This window comes from Panthera onca, chromosome A1 (assembly GCF_046562875.1).
Source record: "Panthera onca isolate mPanOnc1 chromosome A1, mPanOnc1 haplotype 2, whole genome shotgun sequence".
In the NCBI taxonomy this organism is placed as follows: Eukaryota; Metazoa; Chordata; class Mammalia; order Carnivora; family Felidae; genus Panthera; species Panthera onca.
The window spans coordinates 139,961,837-139,984,544 of NC_138339.1; the positions used below are offsets into that span (position 1 = coordinate 139,961,837).

General features: G+C 38.4%; 1 protein-coding gene across 1 annotated transcript; it reads right to left on the bottom strand.

Annotated features, from left to right (window-relative positions):
• Positions 1-6,861: 6,861 nt before the first annotated feature.
• Positions 6,862-22,267, bottom strand: LOC132681634 (protein FAM170A-like). The gene is made up of 7 exons (XM_060636296.3): positions 22,057-22,267; positions 20,113-20,247; positions 17,816-17,956; positions 13,050-13,187; positions 11,897-12,046; positions 9,851-10,887; positions 6,862-8,822 (listed from the first exon to the last, which is right to left on the bottom strand). The coding sequence occupies exons 1-6, from the start codon at positions 22,124-22,126 to the stop codon at positions 10,202-10,204; spliced, it is 1,320 nt and encodes a 439-aa protein (XP_060492279.3). The 5' UTR covers positions 22,127-22,267; the 3' UTR covers positions 6,862-8,822; positions 9,851-10,201.
• Positions 22,268-22,708: the final 441 nt, after the last annotated feature.

Sequence of the window (22,708 nt, forward strand, 5' to 3'; positions counted from 1 at the left end):
ATCTGACATTGAAAATGGCCAGTACTCTCTCATTCACACCACAGGCAAGCCCATGAGTTAACAAATCTTGCATAGGATCATAGCAGTTCCAAGAAACCTTTTATGACTCACTCTAAAACATTCACAAGCCAAACCATCAGTGAAATGCAAATGATAAAAGCATTTTCAGACATGTAAGCTCTCCAAACACACTCTTTCTTAGAAAACTCCTGGAAGTTTTACTCCACTAAAACAAGGGAGTAGACCCAAACAAAGATAGACCTGGGATCCATCAAGCATAGCTCCCAAGAAGAGCACTGAAAATACATCCCATGAGTATATTTGTGTAGATCTGGCAAGTAACTATTCCAGATTGTTTCTCAGAGATGAAGGACTGTAGGTGGAATGCCTCAAAGGAAAACATGAGGCTGTTCATCTGATGGTTGTGAATATGTAAGAAGTGGCATTCAAAGAGGTTTTTAGTACTGTTGAATAATTGGGCAAGGCTTAATGAACTAGGAATGGAAAAAAAAATGCCATAAAAAAAGTAGCTGTAAACAGAAGAAATGTCATTATAATAATTACATGTCTTTTTAGGGAAGAAAAATTATGGAGCTGTAATAAAGTAAATAATCCTGATTCAGTCAAATCAAGCCTTCAAATCCAAAGATTAGAGAATGTAAGTCAGCAAAAATGGAACCAAGAGAAATCTGTATATTTGTGCAGGCACATGTATACACAAAAGTGTTTAAGTAAATGTTATAAATAATGGACAATCAAATATGAATAAATTTATTAGTCTAAAAATTACTAAGGACCTGCAAAGGCATATTATCTAAACATATGGCAATAAATGCCAAAAAAACTAAAAGGATGGAAAACATGTTTTAGCACAAAACTTGCAAGATTACTTTCATAATTTATATAATTATTTGAATTATTATCATTTACTTTGATAAAAATAAAATTTATAATTAAAATAAGGGGTAATAGGGGCCAGATTACTCACTGGCCTAAAACAATAAAAAAATGGGCAAAATATATAACAGCGCTTAAAATATCAGACAGTGAAAAACAGTAATATTTGAGAGACAGGAAATTAATAAAGCAAACCCTTAAAATGCTCCATCCTACTTCCCAGTAGAAATTTCAAGATGAAGGGAGGGAACACCCATGTAGAGCCTGCTGGACACCCTAAGGTTGACACAGAGTTGAGAAAACAAGGAATCCAGTGAACCTAGAGCTTGTAAGACACAGGAAAAAGAGAAGAGAGCTGCACAGAGAGAGGAGTCTGGATTTATGCAGTAGTCAAATATTCAGCTGAGTACTAATCCAGGAATACATGTAATGAAATTAGTCAAGACTAGAAAAAAAAAAATTTAGGCCCTGAAAGGACTAGAGAAAAGAGTGTCCGTAGTTGACACGGGGCTAAGAATGATTCCAGTACCTAATAGCCAGAGTGTAAAAGTCATAAATCAATGGGCAATGATTAGATTATAAACTGTCTTCCCAAAATAGCAGGAAGGAGGTAATTTAACCCTAGAATTCTATGCAAATGTAGCTTTGGTTCTACCTAACAAAGTTTATTTTTTTTCACTTGAAAAAAAATTAATGTTTATTTATTTTTGAGAGACAGAGTGAGAGTGGGGGAGGGGCAGAGAGAGGGAGACACAGAACCCAAAGCAGGCTCCACGCTCTGAGCTGTCAGCACAGAGCCCCATGCAGGGCTTGAACTCAAAAATGGTGATATCACATCCTGAGCCAAAGTTGGGATACTTAACCAACTGAGCAACCAAGGCGCCCCTTTAACTATCAAAGTTTAAAGGTCAGACCAAGCATATCAAAATGTTTCCACATAATCTGATTTTATCCTATGAGAAAAGTTCTGTAATAATAATTTAAAAGCTCCACCATGCAATACGTAAAATACACAATGCCTGACATCCAAATGAAAATTACCAGGCACACAGAGATGCAAGAAAATACAACACATATTAATCAACACTGATCCAGAAATGACACCATACTGAAGGTGGAGTAGTGGATAAGGATACTAAAATACGTATCATGATAATATTCCATATGGTCAAGAAACTAAATAAAATACTGAATATGATAAGTAGAGAAATACAAGACATTAAAAAGACTAAAAAATCACACTTGTAGAGATAAAACCTAAAAAATACGCTCGATAAGATTAACAGATTAGACATAGAGTCATTTGAATTTTTAATTTTAAAAATAAAAATGTAGCAAACTCTTGCCAAGTCATTCTATCTGTAATAGCAAAAATATTTTAAAAATTCTATGCTACATAAGAAAAAGTTACAAAATGTGAAAAAAAATAGTGTAGATTTAAAATGAAGGCACAATTCTGTACTATGAGAAAATCTTTTATAATGGGACACAGGCAGGAAAACTAAACAGCTGCTCTTTATTAAACTAAAGAGATAATTTTCCATAGTTAAATCACTCTGTGGTTGCCACTGTACAAAGCAGACTTTAAAAAATTATCTTATACTGGACTTAATGGCAGGTATATTGGAACTGAGGGAAAAATGAAGACAAGAATAAGGAGGACTGTGAATCTCAGAACCATATGTACACTTTTATATGTATACTTTTATAGGAAAATGGGAAAATCAAGTTAATGTAATCATACAGGGGCACATGGGTGGCTCAGTCGGTTAAGCAACTAGCTCTTGATCTTGGCTTAGGTCATGATCTCATGATTTGTGAGATTGAGCCCTGCATAGGGCTCTGCAATGATGGCATGGGATTTGTTTGGGATTCTCTTTCTCTCCCTCTCTCTCTGCCCCTCCGCCACTTGCTTAACTCTGTTCTCTCTTCTCCTACAAAATAAAATAGTGTGTGTGTGTGTGTGTGTGTGTGTGTGTATAAAATGCATACAGATATTAAAATTATTAATAATCATATAGGAAATAATAGTAAATGACAAAAATGGGCTTGGTAGCATGCTAGAAATTTTATTTTATTTGCCCAATTAACAAAACCCACTGGGCAACTCTTCAATAGTTATCATTTTGTAGAATGCATGCTATGCTCCATCACTGAAGAAATATACCAGTTACTGCAAAGGTTGATATGAGTGGTATTTAAATTTTTTTTTAACATTTATTTATTTCTGAGAGACAAAAAGATACAGAGCATGAGCGGGGTAAGGGCAGAGAGAGAGGGAGACAGAATCTGAAGCAGGCTCCAGGCTCTGAGCTGTCAGCACAGAGCCTGACGTGGGGCTCGAACCCATGAACCGCGGGATCATGACCCAAACCAAAGTCAGATGCCCAAGTGACTGAGCCACCCAGGTGCCCCTGAATGATATTTTTGACAACAGTTAAGGATCCTTAAAAATCCACTACTTCCATATGATTCAGCTTCAAATAAGCTGTACTAAAGATTGAAAATGAATGAAAAAATATTTTGAGTATACATTTTGTGCCAACCCCTGCATAGCACATAGGCAGGATGGACCTGAAGGAGCACAGCAAAGGCTTTGCAAACTGAACTGACACTGAAACCATGACCTACATAAAATGATAAAGAATTTGCACTCTGAACTTAGCCATGTTAATTGCATTAAAAAATATAAAATACATTTGTCGTACAGCTTTAATAGCATTCAAAATCTTCCACTTCAATATTGAAAATGTATCAGATACAATTCTAAATTATCCCAAAACAAAGAAACATAAAATATGATCAACCTGAGGGTAATATATAACTGACAAATGTCAATCTCATGATGTCACAGGTGGAATTTTCAGAAAAAAAAAAAGCTTTAACACAGCTACTATTAACTGTGGTCAATGAGGTAAAGATAAATCTAAATGAGTGGAAAATGAGCATATTATAAAGATATACAAGCAGTAAGAGCCAACTGGAAATTTTGGAACTAAATATTACAATATCTTACATCTTAAAAATTATGAATGGGGGGGGGCACCTGGCTGGCGCAGTCAATTAAGTGTCTGACTCTTATTTTCAGCTCAGGTCATGATCTCATAGTTTGTGAGATTGAGCCCCATGCTGATTTCTGCAGTCAGCGCACAGCTTGTTTGGAATTCTCTCTTCTCTTTCTCTGCCCCTCCCATGCATTCTCCCTCTCTTTCTCTCAAAATAAATAAACTTTTAAAAATAAATAAAAATTATGAATTGGGCCAAAGAGCACAATGACAAAGGAAAGATTCAGCGAATCTGAAGGTAGATAAAGAGAAATTCAATTATGAAAAAAAAAAAAAAGAATGAAAAAATGTTAAAAGAATGAACAGAGCCTCAGACAAACAGGGATTATACCAACAGTTATGACATTTATGCCACTGGTGTCCCAGAAGGAGAATTTACAGATTCAAGAAGCTTGTGAATCAATCTTATAAATCCTGCACAGGGTCTGTAGAATGAAAAGTACAAGCACTGATTAAAAAAAAAAAAAATCAAAGAAGACCTAAATAAATGGAGAAACATATAATATCCATGCTTTGGAATGCCAGGCATTTTTAAGATGTCAGTTCTTGACAAAATGATGTAGAGATTCAATGTAAGCCTTATTAATATCCCAGTAAGATTTTTGGGTATATATTTACAGGCTTACCTTAAAATTTATGGGGAAACACAAAGGAATTAGAATGGCTAAAACAGTATTGGAAAAGCAGCAACCAATTGGAAGAACCACACTACCCATTTTTAATAATTGGTCAATATCTACAGCAATCAAAACAGCATGGAATATCAAAGAGATACACACATATAAATTGATGGGACTTGAAACAGGGAACTTGGAAATAGTTCCCCACACAAATATGACTAGCTGATTTTTGGAAATGATGGTGGAAAAAATGTATAACAGTGACCATAATCATCCATCTAACCCTCACATTCCGCGCAAAAATTAACTCAAATGGATCATAGATATACATGTAAAATGGCAAGGTATAAAATTTTTAGAAGAAAACATAGGGGAAAATCTTTGGGACCTGGAGTTAGGTAACAAGTTTTTAGACATGACACCAAAGGTACTATCCATAAAAGACAATAGCTGAAGTATTTGGATTCATAAAAATTGGAATTCTGGGGGCACCTAGGTGGCTCAGTCAGTTAAGTGTCCAACTCTTGATTTTGGTTTAGGTCATGATCTCACAGTTTATAGGGTTGAGCCCGTGTCACGGAGCCTGCTTGGGATTCTCTCTGCCTGTCTGCCCCTTGCCCACTCACTTGTGCGCACTCTCTCTTCCTCAAAATAAATAAACATAAATAATTAAAAATAAATAAATAAATAAAAATAGGTAAAAGGCTTATACTCACAATCCACAAAAGAAAGACTGCAAATGATAAGTACCTGAAAAGACATGCAGCATCCCTAGTCATAGGGAAACACAAATTAAAAACACAAAATACCACTGCATATCTACTGAAATAGTTTAAAAATATTTACATCTATATTTGCCATATATTATACTATTATAATAACACTCTTAGGCATTTATATGGGGAAAACTCATGTCTACATTAAAAACCTTTGTCACGGAAGCTTTATAATCACCACAAACGTGAAAGCACCTTTGAACACTTGACACGTTAAATGGCTCTACATAGCTCGATGGAATACTACTCAGCAATAAAAGTAATGAAGTATCAAAGTATTCAGACATTTTGGCTGGATCTTAAGAAAATTGTTTAGTTGGAAATGCCAATCTTTGATGTTTACATATGGTACCATTCCATTTATATGAAATTTGTGAGGTAAATAAGTTATAGAGATGGAGAACAGATAGGTGGCTGTCAGAAGTTGGGGGAAGGGAGAATGGGTGTGCCCTTTATGACCAGCTTGAGAGAAGTGCTTTGTGGTATCAGAGCATTTTTGTACCTTGACTGCAATGATGTGTATATAATTCTATACAAGGGATAAAATGTCATAGAATTATATATAAAAACATACAAAAAATGAGTGCATGTAAAAAGAGTGACATCTTAGGAAGGTCTACAGGATGGTTTATTGTATTGTTCCAGTAAATTTCCTGTGTTTGGTAACGCGCTACAATTATGTTGAAGGAAGCAGGGTGATAGGTACATGGTACCTCTTTGGAGTGTTTGCGCAACTTCTTGTGAGTTTATATTTATATCAAAACTAAAAGATTTTTTAGGTGCGCCTGGGTGGCTGATTCTTGATTTCGGCTCAGGTCATGATCTCATGGTCTGTGGGTTTGAGCCCCAAGTTGGGCTCTATGCTGACAGCATGGAGCCTGTTTGAAATTCTCTCCCTCTCTCTGTGCCCCTCCCCTGCTCTCTCTCACAAAAATAAATCATTAAACTTAGAAAAAAAAAAAACCTAAAATTTCTTAAGAAGCTCAGCATATCTAAAATAATATATATAAAAAAATTCCTACCCAGACATATAAAACTACTGATAAAGGTAAAGAAAATAGTTACTAAAAATGTCTGAAATTTTATTTGTGAGTAACTAAGTTGGGTGCTTTTACCTGTATCTTACTCACCTCACAATTACTATTACTTTAGGTACTATGATCTCCATTTTTTTAAAATAGAGCACTGACTCAGTGTACAAATATGTTAAGTGGCAGTAAGAAATCTAGTCCAGTTTGACTATTTTGAAGCCCGATCATTTTGTTTATACACCCAAATATTTGTAATGCACTTTTCTAATTAATCAAGTGTACGTACTGAGTATAAGCATATCTCTTATGTTTAAGTATAAAATCAGAGGAATATAATAATGTATTACTGATTTCTAGGGCACATCATTTCAACTATTATAATGGAAGAAATTATCATGTTAAAGTTGATTTGCAACAATTAAGGGACATTAGGTAACAAACAAAAGTAATTGACTCAGGATAATGGACAAAACAAGAATTTATTGAAGTGGTTAGTGGGGGTGCTTAGCATATTAAACTAATAGTTAAAACAGCCAGGTCTTCTAAAAAGGAGGAATTGAAGCGTGTCCAGTCTTAGAGGCTCATAGACCTTGAGTTGCAGACAAAGGATAACTCCCCACCAATTGCCCCAGTCTCCAGCTCCTCTACTTTAATTTTCCAAGCTATCAGTACAACCCAGACTGATGATTATTCCCAGGGTGAATCATGGAAGCCAAGTAGCGAAGTAAGGACTTCACTTCATTAGTCTGACTTACTTGCCCATATATTTGTGGCCAGAAAGTAGAGCTTCTTATCAAAGGAAGCAGGAAAAAGAATTACACAGATGAAAGCAAAAGCAACTATAATCCACCCCTTCTATGACACACGGGTACACACACACTTCTTATATGTACATATCCATAGGGGCAATAGACATAAAAATAGTTTCAAGATAATCATATATATATATGATATATACATATATATAGAAGAGATGTGTATATATATGATATATATATGCATATAAACACATACATATCTATATATATACACACACAGCTGGATATACTGTATATATACATATAGGTGTCCCAAATGCCATAGGTCAGTTTTAAGCTTTAGTAATACCAGAAATGCAAAAGCTACAAATTATAAACACCACCATCTGAAAGTTGAACTATTTTAATTTCCCTTATATAGCTTTGTGAACTGTAATGCTTTAAAAACATTTTTTTGTGTGTATCTGTCCCTCTGACTGAAGATGGAAGATGACAAAGAAAAATTACAATTTATCTTTGAAAATGTATAATTACAGTGTTAAGTGACATGCAAATAATTCAACATGCAAATTATATTGTTCAAAAATTGGTAGCTTTTAGGTTTCTAAAATGATTAAGCTTGAAAGTGTGCTATGACTTTTGGGACACCCTTGGGTACATATACTTGATCATCTCTGATGTTTGTCATACGTTCCATCCTTCCTACTTTGACCGTGTAAGAAGTGTGTGTACACCTACACGTGCACGAGCTCATGAAAGCCAAGGAGTGGGTTTTCTTTACTTTTGGTTTCGTCTGTACACTAGCTTTTCCTGTCTCAATGATAAGAATGGCTCCCCAGGCAAATAACTGTGTGGGTGAGCATGTTAGAGAAATGTAGGGGAAAGGTATATGTGCGTTTAAAGAAAAAGATATCGAAAAATAAGTCAAGTTGTTAACAAAGACTACGTTGGTGGGAATGTGTGGGTGAAAAGGTATGGATGACAATCTGTACCATCTGTATCCGTCAGTGTTCATGCTCTGCTACACGTATTCTGGGTAGAAGGTATGGAGGAGGGGAATACATTTGGTGGGTTGAAGAGTGACAGCTGGGCTGGAGAATAAGACTACAAGCCAGGTGGTCAAGCCTCCACTAAATGAAAGGGACCTGAGAAGCTACAAGTAGAACTGAGACTGGGAAAGAAATTGACATATCCTTTTAAACCTTCTGTCAAGTTAGCAATCTCCTTCCTGGAGTCCTGCCAAGTCCTCATCAACCTTCTGTTGCACTGGTGAAAGGTCTAGGTATGAGAAATGTGCTTTCCACAGTACTAAGATCTCTCTAGGGATATCGCCCTCTTCTCCACAAGGCAACCTTGCAGATGTCTGCAATGGCATCGAACTCCTGGAGGGGTGAGGTGGGCTGGCAGGGGCAGGAAAGTTGTCTTGCAGATCTCCTGAGTGCACAGTATTCCTGGTGTTCCTCGGGCTCCTCACAGGTCCATGTGGATATTTTCTCCAGACACGGGCACCACATTTTACCAGGGTAACTTGGGAGCAGCTGCAAAGGATCAGGGACATCCATCTACAGCCAGCCCTCCCTGCTATGGGGCTCACGAGAACTTTTGTGCTCCCATCAGACTGTAGGAAGGTACTGGATACCATCACTTGAAATCTTTGGGCCATGGGTCTGTGTTGCTGTGAGAAAACCAAAACAGAGAAGAGGGTCCCTTCAGTGAGGAAGGCAGCTTTTCTTATTTTAGTGATAAGTCCTCAGTCACTCTACATTATTCAGAAAATTTGGGGCCATTCCCGGGCTACAGTCTAACTGATTTCTGGAGCATGGAAAATGAGCCCTTCCTTCGTCCCATTAACTAAAAAGACATACACCCATTCGTTGTAGTGTGAAGCTGGCTTTGCAATGTCTTTGTAGTTTCATCCATGTTTAACCCCTCTATAGATCCCTTAGAACAAGGCACTTGATGCTGTAACAAAAATAAAGAATAAGATGTGGGGACTGTGCACTTTCATAAAAGAATATGAGGATCCTCCAGGAAGCAACACATTAAAAGCTTCCAGAAAGGATCCTTGGCAGAAGGGTACCCTCGATCCCTCTCCTCCTCCAGTTGCATCTGACACTTGAGAGAAAGCAACCAGAACTACAGGCAAATAGTATATACCAAAGGGGATAAAACAACAACAACAACAACAACAACAACAACAAAACAAAAAAAGGATTCCATTGGTTGTTTCTCTCAAGTGGTTGTAACTCCCCAGCAGATTCCTCAGGGTATGCAACTCACAATATGACATCTGAGATCTCACTCACACCTAGGAAGACTGGCCTGTGTACCAACCCTTCCTCCAGGAGACAATGTTTGTCCCTGCTAAGCCCTGTGCCTCTTGAAAGGGAGGCAGGCCCAGGAATATATTTAGGGTGGATGTGACTCCCAAGACATTTGGTTTACCTAGGAATGATGGGCCCAGGCTTGTCTGCCCTACTGAACTACCAGACTGGTCTGTCTTTACTCCAGTCTCCTCAAAGGGCATAAAAAGGAAGCATTCTCACTAATTAATTCCGCTTTCAAGTCTATATTCTTCTGAAGGAAATTCATCATCACAGTTACTGGAAAACCTCAGGAGGCATCTCTGCTGGCTGCCACCTTTTCTCAGAACCCTGAATCCCAAATACCCTTGAGGTGCTCTCTTACCCCAAGGGTCCTCACCTCTTCTATAATTTGGCCCCTAGACGTTGCCACCTTCCAGTGAGTCTTTTTTTTCTCAACTGTAATGGTGGCGATGATATACTGGTGTTCACTGTTCTTTCGTTGGCTCAAGAACATCTTGCTGTTCCACAAGGTGTGACCTTCCTTCTTCTTCCTCCTTCTTGGGAGAGGAGTGGGTAAAAGTGAAAATGGTTCTCTGCTCCTATGGGTGGTGTGGTGATAGTGGTGAGGGTGGGGGTGGGTGTAAATAAACAACAGTGGGTATTAGGGCTGTTTAGAGAAGATGAAGCCCCCTCAGTAGAGTATGGCCTACTCTACTTCCTCTCTTTTAGGGGCTGAAAAGTAGTCTGTTTATTTGCGTGAAGATTTCATGCCAAAACGCTTTCCTTTCTGGCATTGGTACATTATCTTCCTGACTTTATTCCTCTTCCTCCTCTTCTTCTCTATCCTGCTCTTCTTGCTCTTCAGCCAAGTCAAGGTAAGATGGAAAGTACGGCAGCTAAAGCCCTCACTGATCCCATGCTGCACGTGCTGCTGGAGGACCTCTAAGGTGGGGAAGACCCGGCAGCAGCCCATGCACCTGACACCACTATCCTGGGACACCAGCCATTCGGGCGTCTTGGCCCTGGAACACTCATCTACAGCTGGAGGTTCTGCTGGACTCTCAACCTCCTCCTGTTCCTCTTGGTCTTTGTTGTTCCAGCTGGACTCACTGTCAGTCAGGAGTTCCTTTGTACCCACATAAGAGAGGGTGGCTTCTGTAGGGCTCTTTTCAATAAAGGTCATTTTTTGTATTCTTGTCTTCTTTGAGGGAGGCTCCAGTCCTTCCTCTGTGTCACATAAGGCAGCCACTCCCCTTTTCATCTGGACACGCATATAGTAAATTGTCATGAGCCTTTCCTCTTTCATGTCTTCTGAGGTAAAAGAGGACTTAGTATCACTGACAAAATGGAATGGGAAGGAGACGTGTGGAAAGGGGGAGGAAGTCTCCAACTGGTATCCAAGACAAGAAACATCTTGATGTAATTGATGGATTCCTAGGAAAGAAAATTCCAAACATAAAACAAGTAGAATAAGTATGTGATGTCTGGAGGACGTAATATGGCCAGGAGAATATTCCTATGCGGAAATGTGAAGCAGAAGCATATGCACATGTTACACTGCAGAATTCTGGGAGTGGTATGTTTTACTTGAGGTGCACCTGGTATAACTGGAGAAATGAGGGTGTGGTGTGTCTAGCGGAGTTGTATGTGTGTCTGGGGACATCTCTGGTGAGTGTTTTCGATACTGGTAAAAGGCGACGGCGGATGAATGTGCGCATGTGCGTTAAATGTGAACAAGTGCAGGAGCGCTGCCTATTCTTGCTGCGAGTCGATATGACATCGAGTGTTAGCAGAAGTGACCTGAGCTCTCAGAGTGTGTGGCTCCATGAGGGGCCGAAGTCTTTGTGGGTCAAGTGGCATATAGATTAGAAAGGCAGTATATGAAAGTGCATTCCCTCCAGGGTCTATGAATTTTCTGCAGTTTGGCTTAGCATGAGGGAGTTGAAACAAGTTATCTGTGTGAGGCAACATAAATTGCTTACGGGATTAGTGTGTAAGTGGGTGAGTCGGAATGAAGGTACCGGGGCATACCTACACCATGTTACTAGAACACAGGAAGGTTAATGAGGAATGAAGGCAGGTAAGTTTGGTAGAAAAAGTAAAAGGAAGGAGAAATGGCACCATACCTGGTAGGAAGGAATACAGATGAGTGAGTGTGTGTGAGCATATGAATTCATGCTCCTCTGAGGGGGAAGGTTCCGATGAACTGCCCACACCGGCACTGTGCTCTACATGACCCATCCCAGTGTTCATATGAGGAGCTGTGTCTTATCTTTGAAGGGACACTGACTCTCTCTGTTCCTCTGCAGAGGCTTCAGCCCAATGCCTCCGCCCTGAAACCCTTTTCTGCTTTTGAGGGGAGACTAAATAAGTAGGGCTTGGGCCAAGCAGCTCAGTTTTACCTCCTCTCCATACTCAGACCCCACCTGTTTGTTTTTCTTACCACACTCATCAACAGGAACGAGCTTGCGTACAGAGGAAACACAGGAAAAGTATTCTGAGACAGAGGACTTTTCTTCTGCTGCCTGATTGCAGGCAGGGACCACTACACATGACTCAGCAGGAGGGACATCCTCTTCACCTTTCGTGACTTCTGGAGAATGGAATAAACACGAAGAAACACACAAAAAACCCAAAACATTGAGGTGGCATTTTGTGGAGTCATAAAAACAAACAAAACCAAACAAAACATTGAGATGTGGCATTTTCCAGAGTTTGTCAATTCAAAAGACACACATTGAGTGGACATTAGAAGCCACACATCATTACCAAATGTGAGACTTGCTCTCATTAAAATGAAGGTGACTTTCTCATTTGAAACCCAAAAACTCTAAGGTGCGTTGGCCTTTGAAAACTTCACTTACTCTAAGATATAAGTAAATAATAATTATTAAAATTGTGTTTATGGTGGACGCCCATGATATTTAGTACCTCGTATGTGATATTTCTGGAGATGTGTAGAGAATACTGAACACTTAGAAAGAACTATTCCTGGAAAACAGTATGCAGTCACTTAAGTTGGATATTAATAGCTTGATTTTCCTCATGGGAAATTGTGTAATTAGGGAATGTGGGGTACAAGTTGTATGAAGACCTCTGCATCTACATCTACTTACATATGGATATATATCTATCTACACACACATATAGTGAGGATAGATAGATGATGGATGGATGGATGGAGAGAGAGAGAGAGACAGAGAGAGGGAGGGAGGGAGACAGAGAGAAACATAGATACAAAGATATGTATATATACAGATAAAATCGATTTTCAAGATTCCCTCAGAACTCTGGTGCTGGAGATGGTCAAATTAAGACTTCACAGACTCCTCTTCTGGAAATGTATTCCTACATTTCTCTTAGATTTTTAATCTTCCCATTCAGATCCATTAAGGGCTTCTTCCAAAGAAGACAGGGATGCTGAAATGGTATATTCTGCCTAACAATTATAAACAGAGACCCTGGGCAGTCCTTGAGAGAAGAGGTCATCTATGGACATTGCTGAGCAAAGGAGCTCAATTCTAATTTTTGACTAACATGCTGCCTCACCACCATGCCTGAATCCCCCTCAGCCCCTCCTCTCCCCCATCACATACCACTGTGAATGGGCCTGTCTGGAGAAGGGACACCGAAGATCTGTTCTGAGCCTGAAACCTTTGCCATCTGGTTGTGGAACTGGACCAACCTAGAGGGTCCAGAATGTGAAGAGTCTTCTTCACCTGATTTTAAGACCTCTGGGGAAGAGAAGGAAAATCAGATATTTTTTTTGCTTCCACTAAACATTCAAGAAATACCACATAGAATCACACACATGGCACTTATCTTCATGAAGATTATAGTCTAGTTTCTGTTCAAAGTCCTAAAATCAAGGTATATAAAAATATTTGTTGGAATGAAGTATCTGATGAACTATGAGTGCCCTATGTTGTTTTCTGGAGTGTATCCAAGCTCAAATTCTTTCCAGGTACACGATAAGGTAAAGGTCTCAGTTTGACAGTTGTGGTTTATGATATATAAGTCCTGCTGCTTCATGATAGGTTTAGAATTTACAGGAAAGAATTGACTGACTTCCACTGCTGGTCCTTAACCTCCCCTTCCAGGTTATCTACTCTTGTGGAACCTCACATGAGGGCCCTGCTGAACAGGTATGCAATGCAGGACCTGGAGACTCCAGTAGGAACCCCAAGGTGGACTTCAGACCACACCTCTCAACAATGGACACAGCTCCCCTGTCAACAGCTACTGACTGCTAAATGGTTCAGCCCTCATTTGGCCCTGTCACTGGTGTCACTTTTCTCACATGCCCCACACATTGTTCTGATCAATTTTTGCTCCTATACTTACCAAACTCATACCCTACCTTTAAATCTTCCCAATCTACAGGTAAATTCTATGTTGTTGGTTATTTTCCTACTAAAATATGCATATTTCTTGGATCACCTCTATCTCTACCATGACTTTAAACACATCATGGAAATCGCCAGTTTGTTTTCCTTCCTCCTACATTTCCATGGACTTTCAGTAATAGGTGAATTTTTGTTCCTGATAAAGTAACTCAGGATTAAGTCTCTTATGTTTAAAAACTTCAGTTAAGCCTGGACCCCAATTTTTACTTCACAAAATACGTCTATTTTGTCTCTTGGATGACTGGTAGGTCATGTTGGTGTAAGGATGAGACAAGTCAGTGGAGGTGGTATATCCTTCAGAGAGTTCGTATGTGTACCAGGTTTGATGAGTACAGTCTGATGTGTGCATGTGTCTGTCAGGTTTCTTCAATAATTTTATGTAGACAGTGTAGGGGTGACACGGACATTGAATGTGAAGGTGGCGTTGAGTATGATGTGTTGGGTGATATGCAGCATAATTCTGTATAGGTACAGCCAGTACATCTTCCCTGTATCATGAGTGATCTGTGTGTCATATACTATTGAAGTTCAAGTAGTTACATAATATCTGTTGGTTTATGACAGACTATATGAACCTGGGTGATTCTGTGAGATCTGGTGACACTGAGAAAGTGTTGGAAGACTAACCATGTGAAGGATACATGGGAGACCTCATATGAGCTCCCAGATTGTGGAACTGCATGAGGAACCCAAGGGACTAGGAACAGAAAAGTTTTAGAAGATCGTATATGATTGTGTTGGCTTCATGCATTACTGTGCAATACGAAGTTCTACAAGAGTGAGATTATCTGTGTGAGTTAGAGATTACAGTATCTAAGGAATGAGGTTAGAGAAAGCCAACGTGAAGAATACAAATGCTGCAAAATGAGCATTTGTATCCTCCTTACTATGTGAGGATCTGAGCTTATGAGAGTGTCTGGGAGTGTAAACAATTGGGAGCAGAGAATGGGGAATGAAAGGAAGAGTGTTAATACACGTAAATGTGAGGGCACACGGTGATGAGTCTAGTTGTGGGTGTGATGGAATAAAGATTCCTGTGTGTTTACGGGGGTAGGAGGTTGTTAGAGATAAAATTTAAGGATTCTTTTCAAATCTCTGTCCCATCTTCACCCGTTAGAGGACATATGCTAAGGAGTTTACTCCTCTCAAAGAAAAAAAGGAAAATCTAGATACTCTCTCTGGTCCTTGCTGGCCCATTTCACACTGGTTGTCAGAACTCTGCCCACATTATGAGCAACCGAGTTCATCTTCCCAGGTTCAGACTGAGTTTATCTTGCCATTTCTCAGAGATGTCTGACATTTCCTTAGCCTCCATCTTTGCAAACACGGTTCTGTTTTGATATCCTTGCACTTTGGGCTATTTGTCCTTTTTGAGATTTCCCTCGAATCTCTCAGTTTTATTTTATATGGCTGCAAATGAGTATCCCCCAAGGGGGAAGACACCTTGCATTCTCACTGTAGTCCAGACATAGACTTGGATCAGCTGATACCAGTTTGTAGACAGCAAACGCCGTGCTTACTTTCTCTGCCACTCCCTACCTCCAGTCCAGACATCTCTACTTACGAGTATTCTTATTGTCAGAGACAGAGAATGAACAGTTTGAGAAAATGACATTGTTTTCTTTGTGCCTGGAAATAGGACCAATCAGTGTAGTTTCCTTTTGCTTGTTTAAGATTTCTGTTAAAGTGCATCCAAATTAAAGAGATATATCCAATCATTCATACACTCAGTTCATTTGGGTTTCTAACTCAGACATACGTGTGCCACGTATGGAGAATACTGCATGGAGAATAGAGTCTTTTTTCTGGCCAAAGCTCCAGAATATAAGTACTCAAATTTTTTTTTTAAAATGTTCCCAACTGTTGATGGTCAGGTAGATATATGTATATTGTCTTCATGGAGACCCCTACAGTGTGTCTGGGAACTGTGCTATGACAGAGTGTAGTCAATATATTTAAATATTTGTTTACTTGACTCTACATCTGCCATTGCATGTAACACATTTTCATTTTCGTTGTTAACCTATTCACATGTCTTTGCGTGTAACACATTTTCATTTTAGTGGTTACAGGCTGAATAATACCTTAGCCAAAGATGCCCATAACCTATCCCCAGAACCTGTAATGTTACCTTATAAGGCCCAAGGGACTTGACAAATGTTATTAAATTAAGGACCTTGAAGTAGAAAGATTATTTTGGATTAGATGGGTGGATCTATATGACATATTTTAGACTTCTGACCTCTATAATAACAGGATAAAGTGTTGTTGTCTTTAATCCACTAGATTTGTCATAATGTTATAGCATTTGATAGCTGATAACAAATATATTACCTTAAACTAAGGACTGCCATATTCACTGGGAGCTTTCAAAATGGGCAGGCTCTGTTTACCCAATTTCCTTTCTTTTCTGAGGGCGAGTTGCTTATGTGAGTCAATGGTGGTGCCCACTCTGTGCAAAACACACAGCTTCGAATACTTGAACTCCCAGTCATGTTACATGTGACTATCATCTAATACTTCAGGTATGCCCGTTTTGTTGACCATCTCTCAATTCATGATTACCAGTCTGGGTGTATTAATCATCAAGCCTATTTACATTCAATCACAGACTTACCAACTCCTCAGCTCACCTTTTGTTCCTGTGTTCCATTCCGTCTTTCTGAATAGATTCTGTGCTTGTAACTTTTTTATATTTTATTTTTTACACTTTTTACCTGAAGAATGTCTTTATTTCACCCTTATTCTTTATGATATGACTGTTCTTTTCCTTCAGCACATAGTTTTACACTGTCTTCCAGTGTTGACAATCGCTGCTGAGATGTACACTGCCTGACAAATCACCATTCTTTTGAAGTATTGTGTGCTTCTCTCTAGTTGCTTTAAGGTCTTTGTTATTGAGGTTGTGAATGTTTGTTTTAGTATACTCAGGTTTGGATTTATTTTTGCCTTTCCTGTGATAAGCTTCCTAATAATGTTTCCTGATTCTAAGGATTTGTATCTTCCATCATTTCTGAAAAAAATCTTGACCATTATCTCTTTATGTTGTCTTACTTTCTTCATATTACTCTTCATGAACCTCGGTTTGATATGTCATACTATCACATTTTGTCCTCATTTATTGTAATCTCTCTCTCACACTTCCCATCTATTTATCTCTCTGATTTCTATTTGTAGGTAATTCCTTGGCTATATCCTCTGGGTCACAAATTTTCTTTTCATTTGTGTCAAATGTGATGTTTAATTCATCCCACATTTTTTATAATTTCTAAAATGTTATTTCTCATTTCTAAAACTACCACTTTTTTAAAAAAACTTCTTTCTTGGTAGTGTTTTCAGTTTTTACATCTTTAATAGTTTTAAACATTATTTACCACCCCTAAAGCACTATTAAATTAAGTGAACTGTGAAGCTAAAACTTGGTGTTCACGGTGTTTGCAGAATCTACCTTGAAGGTATATATTTTGTAGTTTTCGATTGTGAGCTCAAATTCAGCAATTCATTACCTATAGGACTCTTTAACATAGATAACTAATGATGCAGGGCTCTTTTATATTTTCTCTGGTCATGTATTACTAGAGTGCTACAAGCTATGGTTTAATTTTATATTAATTCTTAACTTGTAGGCTTAATGGACACCACAGCAATTGTGGATACTGTGTCTTTGATTCTACTTCTTCCCTCAATAAATGATGTTTGTCTCAAAATGAATGCACAGAGTAACTTCCTACCCCCTACGAGTGAAAAGTGTTTATATATAATGAATTCCTATTGAGGGTACAGAAACAGAGACCTAGACTCCCAAATAAGAGAGGAGGAGAATATGATAACCGGACCCAATGTGTACCTTTCCCCCAGTGGCTGAGCAGAGATGCTGAGCTGGACGTCTACAGGTCTGTTCAGACTCCCACTGCCCTGATCTGCCTACACTTTAAATGCCCTTTCTTTCTCCTTACCAACATAAGGGTGATGGTGAAAGGAGGAGTTATAGGAAAAGTATTTCACTTCAGAGTGTCCATCTTTTGCCTCAGAGACCAGAGTACTGTCTTCCAAAGAGTACTCAGGTGGTGGATCATATTTGTGTGACTTTGGGATTCCTAGAAAATGAAACCAAAGTCATAAAAATAGTTGGTTCCATTCTGTTCCCCTCCTACTGTCTTCTCCCTAACCTACTCTCCCCACTGCCAGCACCCTCCTGGGGAAATACTTATTTTGTCCTGAACAGTACTTCAGCATTCCATTCTTCTATCTGGATCTTGCTACTATGGCTCCTCATATCCATTCACCCTGGTTAGGATTTTTGGTACCATTTGCTTTCCTTTACATTTGATACTCTTTGACCCTCCACATTCAGTATCCTAGAGATTTATAACCTCAAATGAAACAATTGATGCATTTTTATTTTTGAAGAACATATTTTTTATTATTATACCAGTGTCTCTGTTTCCAAGTTAACCAAGCTCACTGCTCACTAATAGTTTAAGATTATGATCGTTCCTCTGGGGCGCCTTGGTGGCTCAGTCAGTTATGCATCCAACTTCGGCTTAGGTCATGATCTCACAGTTTGTGAGTTCGAGCCCTGCATCAGGTTCTGTGCTAACAGCTCAGAGCCTAGAGCCTACTTCTAATTCTGTGTTTCCCTCTCTCTCTGCCTCTCCCTGACTTGTGCTCTGTCTCTCTAAAATAAATAAACATTAAAAAAAAAAAACAAAAAAAAAAAACGATGATCATCCCTTATGGATGTGTCTGCTATGTGTATAATGCACATGTTGTAGCAAACTGTTGTGATGGATGCAATGTGATTTGTGTGTATAAGCTCCTAACATGTTGCTTAAGACAGGAATGATGCTTAATATATGATTGATTTGGTGTTTGTGAATCTGAATATGGGGTAAATTTTGCGTGAGTGAGAACACTAGGTATGCTTCGTGTCTGTTTCAGTTCAGCTAATATCTATGTGTGTAGATTGCATGTCCCATGATTACATGTTTGAGTGTGTATATGCTGTTATGATTCAGATGTATAAGGTAATGATTAGGAATATTCTCTTTAAGACTCACCGCATTAGTTGATTTGTGAAATCTAAAGAAATAATGAAAGAACATTAGAAGGTGTAAAAATCAAAATTGTAAGAGAAAGAATATATGAGCTTTGAGACTATGTGAAGATCCAAATTAAATGGGGGTATAGAGGAGGATGTGGAAGGTTAAGTGTACAGTGACATGTGACTGCATAAGAAAATAAAGGCATAAAAGACTCATGTCTAAGAGATTAAGATAAAATCTGAAAACTACCAGCTAACAATTTAACTCAAGCATTCTCCAAACAGAAATATGTCAGATAACAAAATGCATGTAATAGAATATTCAAACATCACTTTTTAGAATAGCCCCATATTAAAAACAACCCAAATACTCAGAAAAATATAATCAATAAATTATTTATATTCATAAAATATGTGTTTGTGTGTGTATATATATATATATGTGTACATATATATATATGTGTGTGTGTGTATATATCTGACACACAGAACATAAATTTCACAGATATGATGAGTTAAAGGAATCAGACACAAACTATAAATTGTGTACTACTATTTAAATGAAATAAAAAAAAATAAATGAAATAAAAAAAAAACAGGGATAACTAATCTAGGGTTCTAGAAGTCAGAGAAATTACCACTGTTTGTATGGTAGGGACAAAAATATGGCACAGAGAATTTAGACACATATGGAAGATTATAAAGAAATCAATGATGGGAATAAGGAGTGCAAAAAGTGTATATGGTGATAAGTGTGAGAACACTGGCTATAAAAATACATGAAAGGGACGGGTCTTAGACTGGATGTCTCTAAAGTCTACCTCAAGTCCAGATCTCAAGGATCCTACCTCTTTTGGTCCATTTGAAGCTTTGAGTAATTTCACACCTTCCTGATAACATATATGCTTTGCTGGCTCATACTGACATTCTCTTCCACGTTTCTCTAGTAAAATTCTCATACCCAACACTCTCCCACCATTTCCTCAAATAAAACACCACTCTCCACTGATCTTTTGGGGCTTATTCTAATCCTCTTAAGTATTTTTCTCTTCCAACTGATGGCTTCCACAGTTGATCATGTAAGAAGATGAAGACACATTGTTAGTCTGTTTCTGTACTAGGGAGCCTTGTATCAACTAATGGGCAGAATCACCCAGTTTATCTCTGGCCTCAGCCTAGATCCCAATTTATTCAATACACTCTCCTTACCAGCACCAGCAAACATGTTTTCTGAAGAGATGCAGGAGAAGTAATCTGAAGAGGAAGAATCTCCCCTTGCTATCTGGTCTTGAGTTGGGGTCATTCCCTTGTGTCCATGATGCAGAACTTTTAAATTCATATATGCTGAGAAATTACATGAAAATAATAGAGATGTAGTCCATGTTTGCTGTTTGTACATTTATCCATCCATTAAACAAACAAGAAGAGTCGACCATGTGACATGTTTTGTGAACAAACATGGACTCCATTTTCATGGATAGCAAAATATAGCTCATTTATTGTATTTATATCATGATTGGTTGGGTTTATATAAGGGCACTCTTTGTAAATGGAGCAGAGACTGTAAGCTGTCTCCTTTCGACCTGGACATACTACTAAATTATATTTGTCAACTTCTCTTGTGGTAGTTCTGACCACGTAATTATGTTTTTCACAATAGAAATGAGTGGAAATGGCATGTGCCACTTCCAACCAGAATCATAAAGACCTCCTCTGTGTCTCTCTGAGCTCTTTCCTTTTCTAGCTGATGAGCATGTTGATAACCCAGGGTCTATTGGAAAACTGCATGTTAATGATAGCAAAGTTTCCATCAGCCCAGGAGGCTTGACCCACTCCTCCTCATATACCCTGAATTATTAAATAAGTAAGAAATAGATGCGTTTGTGTATGAGTTACAAAGGCCAAAGTAGAGATGTAACGTGTTCTTGAGGGGCAAATAAATGGACCTAGTACATAGTACATAGTACATACTAAGCATATGTGATATTAGTATCTACATTTTCCTGGCTTATTTACATTCTACATGTGTGTATATGTGAACACATGGTTGTGAGTGCATATTTTACAGCTTTCATAGTTTACACTTAATAACATCTCTCAACATGCACTCATTTTATTGTAGGTAGACATGACTCACTTTCTAGCCCTCTCTCCCCAGAAACCCCAAACATTGTTGGAAGTGCCAAGTTCTCTTCAGGAGTAACAACTGCCACTTGGAACTTTGGGGTTGGCTCTCAACTGTCCCCCACCCCCACTCCCTTGAACAATGGTTTTTCCTTATAGAAGTTACTTGTTTACTGTTAATCTCCATGGTAACCAGAATTATTTCAGTTTCCCATTTTTTTTTTTTTTCAGGAGAAAACCACAAACTTTCTCCTCAGTTCAACCATTACGGCTAAACAGTGGTATGTATGTGTATTCTGCCTTTTTCTTGCATTTCACATAGGAGCCCCACATTTACATTTTCATAGTCTGAAGGAAAACAATTCTTTTTTGCTTCTGAATAAATAAATTATGACTTTAAATTCTCATCCCTCTACAACCAGTTTTAAATGTTTTAATTTTTTTCTCACTTTTATGAGCCACATTTTCTTTTTCATTAACAGAAGAAAGGACTATTAGAAGACTCATAATAACATCATATACTTACCCAATGCCCTTAGGCAAAAATCAAATAAAGGAAAATACGATTTTTTAAGTAAAACTGTACTACTCAACCACCACACCTGTGACACAGTGAGTGACATGGTATAAACAGTACAGATCTTAAGCTGCAGAGACAAGGACTTGGCTATTTGAACTTTCTCTTTACTCTCAGATGACCTGTGGTCTCAGAAAAACCAGCATATACACATCCCTCTCCTACCCATCCCTCCTCCTCTCCCTTGCCATAGCTAGGGATACTCTCTCCCTATTTTTTTAAGTTTATTTATTTTGAGAGAGAGGGAGAGGGAGAGAATCCCAAGAAGCCTCAGCACTGAGCTCAATGTGGGGCTTTAACTCATGAACTGTGAGATCATGACATGAGCCAAAATCAAGAGTTGGACACTTAACTGACTGAGCCACCCAGGTACCCTTCTCCTTTTTTTTTTTTTTTTTTTTAAGAGGCAATTCCATGGTATCCTATGCTCAGAGAAGATGCTTAACACATACCTCTTGACTTCTTGGAAGTTTCGGGAAAGTATGTACTTTCCAGATGTTTCCTTTTTTGTTTCTGCTTCATGGTTCACCTCTTCAGAGTGACTCAAATCAATACCTTTCTCCCTGAAACTCTGCTCTCAGAGAGTCAGTGGAAAATAACAGAGAATCAAATCAGTACATTCAAGAACAACAACTCACTTGAGAAGTTACCTCTCACTAAATCACTGTCTTGACCAGTGCTCAGAACACCATCAGGACTATTATGATGCAAGTCAGCATCAGAATTCTGTGACCTATGCGTTACATCAGTGCACCCCAGGGACACAGCTGGTACTCACAGGACAGAAGGAGTGCCATGACCCACTGACTAGAGCAATTGTTTTCCCCCCAGTGGAAACCCCATTAGTGACTTGAATTTGTGAACTTTGCACATGATATCAAAACTACACATGACTTGGATCAAACAAAGAACATTCTTTTATGTATCTACAGTAACCGCATTACTAAATCTCCCCATGTAGACGATATTAAAATCGTGCCTGAGAGAACTAGGTCTGAATGGTAGAAAAGAGTTGACATTAGATCTTATTAGCAGTACTATTTAACTTATGTGAAATGGTTATATGTAAGGTATATGTTGGTATATACATATGCAGTTGAGGAC